The sequence below is a fragment of the Geospiza fortis genome, unplaced genomic scaffold (genome assembly GCF_000277835.1).
Source record: "Geospiza fortis unplaced genomic scaffold, GeoFor_1.0 scaffold41, whole genome shotgun sequence".
In the NCBI taxonomy this organism is placed as follows: domain Eukaryota; kingdom Metazoa; phylum Chordata; class Aves; order Passeriformes; family Thraupidae; genus Geospiza; species Geospiza fortis.
In genome coordinates, this window is record NW_005054299.1 from 18,276,037 (window position 1) to 18,288,048 (window position 12,012).

Genomic DNA, 12,012 nt, shown 5'->3' on the forward strand with positions numbered 1-12,012 from the left:
CTTTGTGTCTTTCTTATACTGAACTGTTGACAGAATATAGCTTATTTAATTTATATAGATGAAATTTAGAGTTGTATTTAACTCGTCCATCTCCACAGGTGCTGGTGTGTGGTTGGAAACCATTGTGGCATGGTTATAGACAATGCCTTTATTATTTTAGCAGAACAGCAGTGCTTGATCACACAAGTAATGATGTAATTGTTGTGGGTTTTGGAGTCTGCAGTCAAGAGATGTGATATTAGGTTTTGACTCAGACCCAGTCAGCCAGTTCTTCATTTGGTGGAAATGCTTTATTCTTCTTTAAGAAGCATTATTGTAGTAATGCTCTGACCTTTAGAAGTCAGGCTGTTTGGGAGGACAGCTCTGTCAGGATCTAGGTGTCTGCTACTTAAGTAGTTGTTGTAAAATTGAAGAAAAACATCAAACCTTCAATTTTACCAAGGGCATTACTTTTTAATTACCATATGGCTGCCTTTATGTTGTCAGTGGAAGACAGATTATGCTCTCCTGTGCTACATTTTACAGATGATGGGAATACCAACAAAATTTAAAAGACAGATCAAATCTCCTATATTTCATGCTCAAATATTTCATATTTTCCACTCCTATATTTCATGCTCAACAATTTTCTAGGCTTAGACAGAAAATACAATATTTTTTCCTCATTTAATTTTTTGAAGTACTGACTAAAAATATTTTGAAATGGCAAATTATTTTATTTTTCTCCTCTTGAAAGAAAGCTTAAGTCAGATAAATCTGGAAGAGCTAGATAGTGCCTTTGTGGAAATTACATCAGTTATTTAAGCACTTAGAGAAGGACTTGGGTATGGTCAAAAAGGGAAAACATGCCCTAAGTGGGATTCTAGCAAAAGTTAAGTGAACAAGGTTGTGATCTTGAAAAACACTGCACAGCTGCTGGTTAACTCTGAAAGCAAACCAAAGAAATGCTCTGCTTACTTCTTTATTTTTTCATTTTAAAGACATAAAAAGTCTTGGGAAGAAAGACTAACCCTAGGGTAACCATAGCTCTTGTGGCCTGACCAGCAGGTTAACGAGTCACACATCTCTCTGCATTCTCCTGCTCACGTCACACAACTTTGGGTTTCAGTGTTAGCCCAGCTGTAGCAGGAGGGGTTGAGGCTGCCCAGTCCAGCCCCAGAGCCAACCTGTTGGACACCACCTGCTACACAGGTTTGAAGCCAAGGACCACTGTGTACTCACCTCCCCCCTTTTTCTCTGTCTGCTGTTGTGTGAAAGGATTAGTTTAGTTTCTCCTCAGCTCATTGCAAGTAGCATCTGTGTATGATTCCTAGAAAAACAGGCATGTTCTTTCAAGAGGGTGTTCTGCACCACCAAATTCAGAGGAGAGTGCTTCCTTCCACCTAGGAGGAAGGGGCAGGATCTAATGCTTGCACCTCTCTCATTAAGTTTCTTGTTAGCTGGCTTGGGCTGAGGCATTGTGTGTGCACTGCCTGGTAGAAACTCCTTGTTCCATGAGCTGTGCTTACATCCTCCAGGATCCTCTCAGCTTCAAGGAAGAGAGCGTCATGTCTAAACCCATTGCTGGATGGGACCAGAAAGAACCTGGCTGTAGGAACACATCTAAAAATAATACTACAGAATCATAGGATTGTTTAGGTTGGAAAAGACGACTGTAAGATCATCAAATCCAACCATTAACAAAACACTGCCAAGTCCATCACCAAACCACGTCCCTAAGTGCCACATCTGCACAACCTTCACATGCTTTCAGGGATGGTGGCTCAGCCACTTCCCTGGGCAGCCTGTGCTTGGCCAGCCTTCCAGTGAAGAAGTTTTCCCTAATATCTAATCTAAATTTCTCCCCTGGTGGAACTTGAGACCATTTCCTCTCATTCTGGTGCTTGTTCCCTGGGAGAAGAGGCAGACCCCCAGCTGTTACCAGCTCCTTGCAGACAGTTCTAGAAAGTGATAAGGTGTCCCCTCAGTCTACCTTTTTTCAGACTAAACAATGCCAGCTCTCTCAGCTGCTCCTCATAGGAACATCTTTGGCTGAATATTTTGAAGTTCTTCCAAGCAAAACACTGCTGCATACTTCAAACAGGCTCAGCATTGCAGGACTCTGGGTCTATCAAGCAGTGTCCAGTGCAGGACACTTTCCAGGTGGTGGGATGCAGTGCACTGCGCTGCCAGGGCACCTCTGGCCAGTCAGTGGTGTCCTAAATGGAGATGAGGGGCAGGAGGCAGCCAGCACAGGCCAGCAATGAGCAGCTCACATATGCCAAGTCTGCTTGGGAGCTTGAGACACTTCACTGATGGAGCTGTAGGCTAGTCTGGGCATGATCAGCTCAGCAGTGCAGACCTATCCTGAATGAGAAGGGGTTTCTCCTCTTCCTGGGAGCTGGGAGTTGTGTCAAGATGTGTTGGCCCTGCTTTTGCTGGAGAAGGAGCACACCTGCCTGTGCTGTGGGTGTGAGCTGCCTGGCTGGAGTGGCACCAGCAGGGACGGTAAAGCTGCCACTGCCTGGTGTCCCTTGGGTGGCCGGATCACAGTGACATTTGCAGGGCTGCAAGCAGAGACAGCTCACTGTGTCACTCTGTTGCTCATTGTGACACTGGCCAGTGGCAAGGGGGTCAGGGTGGTTTTGTAAAAAGGGTGAGGAATGGCAGTCCTACCAGGACTGCAGGCTTTGCTGTGTGAGGTCTGTGATAGAGTGGCTTTGGAAAACTTGGTATTTGTGGGTAAATTAAAGCAGGTATATAGTTCATCAGTGCTTTGCATGACCAGCTTTAAAAAGTTGATGTTATGGGCAATGACTTCTGAAAATGAATTTCCCAAATTCCTGTAGTTTCACTTCAAGGACTGTTTTAGTTCTACTCTCGGCTTTTTGTTTTCCGGATAAGTTGCTGGATGTACTTGTTTATCACATTTCAAACACTTGGTGTGATCTGGCAGTAGTGGGGCTTAGTCGCAGATAGATAATGAAGTACTGATTTGTTCTTTAAATATAATTTGTAAAATTACTCCTGAAAACTTAGAGTATTCTGTGCATCTTCAAGTTAAAGGATATTTGATATTTAAATGCATAGTAGATGTATAATAAAATTTAGAAGTTTCTGTATGTGTTTAGGTCTCTGTGACTGCTCAGCTACTGTGGGAAGATTTATTTTATTTTAAAAAGCTGATCTTATGAACTTCATTAAACACTTTATGTGGTCTGTGCCAATTAAGACCATTAGCATTATCATGAACCAGTAACCTCAGGGGGAAAAGTGGTTATGCTTAAAAACATAAAAGCAGGGTTATTAACAAAAAGTGACTTATCAAGTGTAAATAGAATGACTTGAACAAAACGTGCGTCATTGTACATGCAGGCCCTCATTTGCCATCTGGTGTCTGTTTTATGACCCTAGCTATGGATTTATTTTGTGCTAGTGGACAAACAATTGGACAATGCTTAGAAACACAAGATGGAATGTAAGGAAAACTTATGGCAAGCTTTCACATGCTCTCTATCATGTGGGGGAAAAAGCAGTTTATAGAAAAGATGAGTTGAACTGTAAGCATTGCATCCTGAGAATTCATTCATATAGTCATATAATTATGATTTCTTTTACTTTCTTCAGATTTTCATTGAAGTCCAGCTAAGAATGCAACCAACAAAATAAAGTGAAAAAGCTGGGCATTTGAAGAAGCATCCTTCTACTTGGTGAAAATGTCTCTTATATTTTGACAACGATTAAAAGACAATGGGGTCAAACACTCTTGGAAAGGCTGCAACATTAGATGAGCTTTTGAACACTTGTATTGAAATGTTTGGTATGCTCTTTCAATATTTTATTTTGTTGTTATTGAAATTAATCTTTTAATATAAATCCTGCTGTTCTCTGGTTTAGCCAGTCTTTCTCTTGGCTAAGAACATTTCTGTTCTGTAAAATTTTCCATGTTTCAATTTGGCTCAGAATCATGCAAGCCAGAATTTTAATCACATGCATACTGTATTAAATTTTCTTAATATAGCTAATGCACAATTGTGGGTATGGTGGTTTCTACAATGCTGGCCTTTACCAAGAGAAATGTTTAGATGTATTATCCAAGGAGTTATTTCTGGCAGTGATCTTTGTCTTGAGTGGTTACACAGCTGTGGTTTTGACCAGTCATTTTTTTAAAGGTTTTCCAAATCATCATACAATAATTGGTAAGAATATGACCTAAGGCTCATTCAATCTTTTTACTTTTATTAAAATGTGATGTACCAGGTCTGAGGGAAAGAAGTGATGAAAAAGACCTTGATCCATAACACCATTAATCATGACATCTATCACATTACAGACAAATGAGTTCATGGATGGGCTTAAGTATTTTCAAACAGGGCTTTGATTCACAAAGCTACATTTAGATTCCCTGGAGACGCAGGACAGATTTTGATTGGAAGGAAGTACTAATTTTGTATGCCATGTGAAGAGAAACAAGTATCTAAAGGCAAGAGAGATTGAACAATTGATGGATGGATAGACCTTGCTACCAGTTGCAGTGAATCCCATACATCCATTTCTGTAGGCCACCATCAAACTGGTTGCTCTAGAACTTCATTTAAGTATTAGCAGAGCCCATGCACTTGCTGTCTGTTGGAAATAGTGTCCCTCTTGTGTACACACTCTCTTGACAAGCACACTCCATGTGTGGCTCTTCTTTTCATACATCACATCATCTACGTCTTCAAAAAAAGTGACAGACAGAATAATCCAACATTGCAGATGCTGGGGAAGACTGATGGTCAGCCAGTCTGACAGGGAATAACTCTGTGTAGTTTCTGTGGCTACACTGCAAAGACACAACAGTCTCTGTTCAGCAGCTGGAGATGTGACCTCGGGCACAGATGTGAGGTGCTAGGTGCTGCTTTAACATTGAATTCCTTGAAGCAGATCCATTTTTCAAAATAATTTAACTACTAACTTAAAGCTATAAAGCTGCAATATTTATTTTAATAAGTATTGAATTGAGTTGTACATAAATCATCTTCCCCCCTCTTGGTGGACTAATTTTGGATTTGTCCCTTAGATTACTGGCACTGTCTTTATATAAAGTTTAGCACAGTGCTGCCCATGCCCTATTTTTTTTAGCTGTGGCCTGTTATCTGAACTGGTTTGGGTTTTTTCCTCTGTTTAAATAACACTCACTGCATTCTAGCAAGTTGCTCTTCAAGGGGCATTTTTGTGCTCTGGTGTTCTTTCCTACCTTTTTGTTAGATAAAGAGCCAGCATTTCCACTTTTGATCCTTTCTGTCTGACTGTGCTTGAAGAGTAAAAGCTCCTCCCTTTTATGGTGGGGTTAACTCACTGTTTCTGTTTTGCAGATGACAAAGGAAACCCCTGCTCCAGCCATTTGCCAAGAACCTTTCTTTTAATGCACCGGTGGTATCTGCCTTCCACAGAGCTGGCTGGCAAGCTTCTGTCCACATATCCTTTCACAAAGTGCTGCAAATTGGCATTGCAGTATCAAAAGCAGATTGTTTTCCTGACTGCTTGTAAAAATGTGCCAATTAATTAACACAAACAAGGTTCAGTGGTGAATTTTTCTTCAACCTAGAAGGTGGGAGTTTGTGAGCTTCTTTATGCTCATACATAAAGACTTCGTAGGTTTTCTACATATGTACAAGAATACTAACTCTGCATCAACCCTGAATAACTGTAAATATGAGGCCAAGATAATTTTTCAAGTGTATCACAGCAGGTTGACCTTTGAGTACTATGAATTTTCAGTGATATCTAACTACCTACGTGTCATTTATACCTCTTAACTCAGTTATCATAACTATTTTCATGTTTGGTTAGCCAGAGCTGGCAAGAAGCCTTTAAGCAGAATATTCAGAATTGTAGAATAGAGGCATTTTTGATAGGGAAAAAAAAGGGGCAGCCAGGAAATAGTCTCTGTCCCCTATGATGTTGTGAAAGTGAATGAAATACCAGAGGCATAATGTGGTTATCTCTAGAAGGAAAGTTTGATACTTTTTGATAAATTCAGCTGTTCTAGTATCAGCCTCCAGTGAATAAAAACAACATTGCTGAGTCAAGGCACACAAAGCTTTCTTTAGCTGACATACTTATAGAGATGCTGACGGGGAGAACTGCAATGAATTCAGATTGAAAATCTGCTACTTCATGAGGTAAATGCACTTCTGGTCCTCTAGCATTTTGGTTTTATGTTCTGTTAATACTATCTATGTAATTTTGTTTGTTTGGGTTTTTTACTTGGTCTCCATTCTGTAGTGAAGAGGCAATTTCTGTGTGTTTAAAACAATTAAGTTGAGCCATCCAGCTTTTAAGACACTTAACTGCATCTAGCTAAAAAGCTGACAGAAAACTTTTGTTCTCATTTATCTGGCTCGTGAGTTTTATGGTTTATCAGCCTCTCAGAGAGTGACAAGTTCAGTGCCACACAGAGGGGAGACACATTTTGCTCCCAGCTGGAACTTAGTGTGGGAGAAGAAAATTGTCTCTGGGTTGTAGACTTCAGTTCGTGCAATCCCTGGCAACCCCTACATAATTTATGGTGACAGGAGCGTGTTAGTGATGCTGAAGTTGTTACACGCTGGGTGTGTTCCAAACCTTGCAACACTGCTCTGACCTTGTTTCCATGGGGAAGCTTTCATATATTGTGCTGTTCTCATGTAGGAACATTTCTCTGTAAAAGAGAAAGGATGAATTTTTAAGTAATCATGATATCAATTGCTTTACTCAAACAAATGCTTTTTCCTCCTTCCTCCTGGGTGAAGTTACATCACTGAGAAGAAAATGAGGGGGTCTGATAAAGCGTTTTCTACTCCCCCTTACATAGAGGAGGGGCTTGCATGTTTTACATGTAAGTTTATGTGGCTTACACCTGATTTACACAGTTATCCTGGTGGAACTGCCACTCAAACGCACGTTTGTATTTTCATTGGAAAATCTTTTCTGAGCAGACCAAGTTGTCTCACTTGGGCAGGGGCTAAGTGCAAGTGTTATCTGGGTGTCCTGGCAGCCTGAGGCAGGACACCGTGTGTGCCTTCTGTGGGTGTCACCTGAGACACCACTTTAATTTTGCATTTCAATGGAATGCTGCTTTGTTGTGCTGCTGTGAGTTAAGAAAAAAAAAAAAAAAAAAGATAAAGTGCCTTTTGCCACTTCAGCGTCACAAATAATTACAGAAGAAGGCTGAGTTGCCTCTCTCTGTCTAAACAGTGGACCTGAAATAAGTCCTATGAAAAAAAATGTGTGTAAAATATATGCGGCCACTGAATGTTATACCTGAGTCTCTGGGCATCTCTTAACTGCTGTCTGTGGATTTCAGATACTGGATTTTGGAATTTCCTGCAGAGTTTAACTTGGATCTTGGGCTGATTCGTTTGACTGAAGAGTTTCAAGAAGTAGCCAGCCAGCTTGGATATGAGGATCACATCCATCTCATTGATATCTCCAGCATGTAAGGATGTCATGTCAAGGACATCTTTGTGTCTGGAACAGCAGAATTCTAGTTCTGTACAAAGTACAAAAATATTAAGGCCCATCTTGATCTTGAGAGAGCAAAAAAAGCACTTGCAAAATTGTCTTCAAATTTGAAGCTACTAAAAATTTGAAGTTATAGTTACGCAGTAAAGAGAAGATTCCTATCTGTATGTAAATTTTTCATATAAACAGGAAATAAATTATTTTTCTGACACAGCACGTGCCAATTAAGTGATTAGGATTACTTTTCTTCTACAAGTTTTCGTACAAAATAGCAAGCAATGTAGTGACTGGCACGCTGTGTAAATCTTAGATCTTCTCAGGGATGCTTTTTTGTCTTCTCACCCATAATCTCTTTGGTTTTTGCAATGTTTTCTATTATTTAACTGGAGAATTTTTAACATTCACATATGTAGTTGCATTACATCAAAATTATTACAACTACTATTTCCTTGACAAGCTGGAATGAAAGTTACCTTTTAAACATCACCAGACATACTTTTGCATCTCATCTGATATTGTAGATTTTCTTTTAAAATATGACACATTCACAGTATTTGGCTGTCTCTGTTGTTCCATTACTTCAGGGACCTGTGGACTTACAGAGGAAAAATCACTTGGAGTAGCGCATGCAAAGCTCCCAGCTTCTGTTACACTCTTGAACAGGTCTCACTCTGTTTGTAATGTGCTGGATGTCACAGGGCAGAAATCTCGTGGTCCTTCTGTGATCAGTTTTACACAACACATTCCAGCTGTGGGCTGCACTGACATACACCCAAACAAAACTGAGACTTGTTCCTATTCCTTTGCAGTCCTTCCTATGACTGGATGAGAAGAGTTACACAGAGGAAGAAGATTTCCAAGAAAGGAAAAGCCTGCCTGCTGTTTGACCATTTGGAGCCCATTGAGCTAGCTGAACATCTCACTTTCCTGGAGCATAAATCTTTTAGGAGAATTTCTGTAAGAAGCCCACAATTTTGTCACTTGCAATTAGGAGCCTGTCTTTAAAGAGTGTTCACATGGTTTCACATTTATGACTTTTTTATCAACATTTCAGTGTAGTGAATCTTTATGCTCTCTCCATATACATAGCCATGCACTTCCTGGACCTTTTTGCACTTGATGATTTTTGACACTGAGGGAAATTCAGGCACAGTTTCTTCTTTTCACGGAGGATTGTACAAGGGCAAGAGGCAAAAGTGGACAAAAACTGAAGTTGAAGCTAAAATAAAACAAATGAGTAAGACAAATTCCAAAAGAAATGCTGATTTCTGCTAGCAAATATCCACATGAAAGGGTCACATGGTATTACTGGATCAGGTGGCAAATGGAAGCAGTAACTTCTCAAGATGACAAATGAGACTTTTTTTAGTGTTCAGAAGCATGAGAGAAATCCAACTCCCAAACTAAGAGAAATGCATGAGTTTTTTTGTTTGTTTCAAGGGAGGAAGGAAAAAGAGATCAATGAGGAGCTGAGCCCAGTCTAAATAGAATCACTTTTGATGTCACTTAATAATGTTCAAAGGTTAATGACTCTAGACTTCAAATCATAGGAAAACACCCTACTGTGATCCATGCAATGCTGACCTCAAATAAGGAGGGAAGGACAAGAAAAAAGGCATGGATTTCTAATTAGATTTAAGATGCATTTGAATTCCTTTGGGGATTCCAGGAAGAAAACGCAAATCTACAATGAATTTTCTTTTTTTCCCCTGCTCTTTCTAGCTTCTCTGTTAATTCTTCTAGCTTGAATTTTGCTGTCCCAGATGATTCTCTGCAAGCAGCAAGAGTTAATTGATCTTGTACCACTTGTTCTCTCAAAGATACGTAATTGCAGAATATGATTAGTCTGAATCCTGTGTTTGGTTTTACCTGTTTGAAAAAATGGGGCAGAAGGAAGGGCAGCGTTAACAATAACAAAAAAAAATTAAGTTATCTGAACACTGAACTACTGTCTATCTGCAGCTAGGAGACAAGCATCTGTTGTGTTAGAATATATGCCCTCCTGTTTTGCTAGCAGGCTGGTTTTGATCAGCTGGTTTTGACCCATCTTGTCTGGCATTGCTAGCAACTCCCTACACAAGCTAAAATGATGTCCTAAATTACTGAAAATCTCCTTTTAAGGGACAGCTGAAAACTGTTTCAAACATTCAGGGAAATTTAATTTTTTGGGATCCTATAGAGTACCATGGCTGAAGGTATCAAATATAACTACACAGAATACAATGTGTTGAGCAAATTATGGGAAAGATGGAAGTAGCAATCACACTCATTTTGCAGGCTTCTGTATTTCCTGACACACAAACAAGTTGTAAATTGACATTTAAGGAAAAGCCACACCAAAACAACAGCAAAAAGACTTTAAGGAGGAGATGTGCAGCAGGGTGTGCTGACCCTGAATCATGGTCACTTTCTAAACAAGAGGAGCTTTAGAAAGAAAAGTTTCAAAGTTTCAGTTTGATTCTCCAGTTTGTCCACTGTTTTACTGCAAGTGTCTTTTCTCTGTTAGTTCACAGATTACCAAAGCTATGTGATCCATGGCTGCTTGGAAAACAATCCTACTTTGGAGAGATCAATTGCTTTATTTAATGGTATCTCTAAATGGGTCCAGCTCATGGTTCTCAGCAAACCAACACCCCAGCAAAGAGCAGAAGTAATCACAAAGTTTATCAATGTTGCACAGGTAAGTCTTGCAGATGAGTCGTTTTCTTCCAGTACAAAGCAGGAATATAAATGGTGATTCCAGTTAACAAATCAGCTGATGCTCTTTGTGTGATTTCCTCAGTGAACAGCCTGTTCAATATCACTGAAGTTATTTGTTCAGGTGTGGCGTGCCTGCATTTTTTAACTAGCAGACATAACTTTATAATAATTTTTCTTTATTTTATTCCACTTGGCAACTGTCACTATTGTGTGTTTCTCTGAACCATTCTGTTATGTGCCCTGGTTTATTCGTTTGTGCTTTAGCCATGATGGGTTGTCTCCTCTAACTTGCTGTGTGTGACATTGAGTAGCTGCTGCTTGAATTTTGCTGATTTTCAATTATGCATGATTAATCTCTCCTGCAGAAGCTCCTTCACCTCCAGAACTTCAACACACTGATGGCAGTGGTGGGAGGTCTAAGCCACAGCTCTATTTCTCGCCTGAAAGAGACTCACTCTCACCTGTCCTCAGAAGTCACAAAGGTATGATGGACTCCAGAATACAGACATATTGAGGGGAACATGACCTCTTTGAGGTCTGATGGGTTCTGCAGTGCAGGTGTCCCACCAGCACAATATTTGGATCATGGCAGAGCATCCTGAAAGGCACTGGGTTGCATTCCTCTCAGTGGAGTGGGATAAGCTCACAGAGATCCCCTGGCTGATTGCCTGTGCCAGAGAGGAAATTAACACTGTCATCATCCTGACAAGAGTTGTGTTCATTTAAAACAGATTAAGGAAATGCAATGAATGCTTTCACAGGGACTTGCTTCTCTGGCTATTTGTAGGACTGGAACGAAATGACAGAGCTGGTCTCTTCCAATGGAAACTACTGCAACTACCGCAAGACTTTTGCTGACTGTGTTGGCTTCAAAATTCCTATCTTGGGAGTCCATTTGAAAGACTTGATTGCTGTCCATGTCATTTTTCCTGATTGGATAGATGAGAACAAAGTTAACATAGTGAAAATGCAGCAGCTTTCCATCACCTTGAGCGAACTGGTTTCCCTGCAAACCGCTTCTCATCATTTAGAGCCTAATTTGGATTTAATTAACCTGCTAACTGTAAGTATTGAAAATGTTTCAATTCACTGCTGCGATTCAAATGTTGAGTGTCAGTGGGAATACTCATATCTATAAAGTTAAGTGCATAGTTTAATCTCCATTTTGAAAAAGAAGAGGGAAAAAACACAAAACAGAAACAGGTTCACATGAGGTGTTAAGAAAGTCAAAGAGTTTTAGTACAGTCATATGGCTGCTGGAAGCAGCAACAGAATTGTTATAAATTACCTCTTTTAAGAATGACAGATGGAGGGCTGTATTTATGTTAGAAGAAGTAAAACTCAGTTCTGACTACTTAGAATGGAGGTTTATGTCTCCTCTGGAACAACTGGAAGACATGCTGGCATCAACACGTGAGAGAAATTCCTGCCTAAGCATCATTCCAATTTGCTCCCCTGTGCTTTCCTTGTGACACAGTACCCTTCCTGTCCAGTAAATAAAAATGTGATGGATTTGGACTCGACTGATCAGGTACAGAGCTTTGCACTAAGGAAGCTGACAAATATGAGCCTGATCTTGGAGCAACCAAGCTGGTGTGGATATACCTATGGCTTCATTGTAATGAGGGCTGGGAAAGTTTGGGGAAACTGGAAAACCTCCTTCAGTTGATCCTTGTTTGAAGCAACCTGGGAACAAGTCTTAATCCTGATTAGTGGGACAGGAAAGAGCAGGCACCAGATGTTGAACCCTGCAACAGTCCTTTAACTTAAATTTTGAACTATAAAGGTAGATATTTATTGTCCTGTTTTGTTTTTGTAATGACTGAGAGCTGCTGGCTTGTGACA

At 40.1% G+C, this 12,012-nt stretch overlaps 1 protein-coding gene across 3 annotated transcripts in view; it reads left to right on the plus strand.

Moving 5' to 3' along the window:
* The window catches only part of RASGRP3 (RAS guanyl releasing protein 3), a 58,583-nt gene that overhangs the window by 26,262 nt on the left and 20,309 nt on the right, over positions 1-12,012 (plus strand). For all 3 annotated transcript variants that reach the window (XM_005416256.2, XM_031060893.1, XM_005416257.2), the window contains exons 2-9: positions 3,607-3,799; positions 5,337-5,439; positions 6,084-6,146; positions 7,310-7,441; positions 8,277-8,424; positions 9,974-10,147; positions 10,533-10,649; positions 10,955-11,230. In XM_005416256.2, coding sequence (XP_005416313.1) covers positions 3,730-3,799; positions 5,337-5,439; positions 6,084-6,146; positions 7,310-7,441; positions 8,277-8,424; positions 9,974-10,147; positions 10,533-10,649; positions 10,955-11,230 — 1,083 coding nt within the window. In that variant the 5' untranslated portion in view covers positions 3,607-3,729. The remainder of the gene's footprint in view (positions 1-3,606; positions 3,800-5,336; positions 5,440-6,083; positions 6,147-7,309; positions 7,442-8,276; positions 8,425-9,973; positions 10,148-10,532; positions 10,650-10,954; positions 11,231-12,012) is intronic.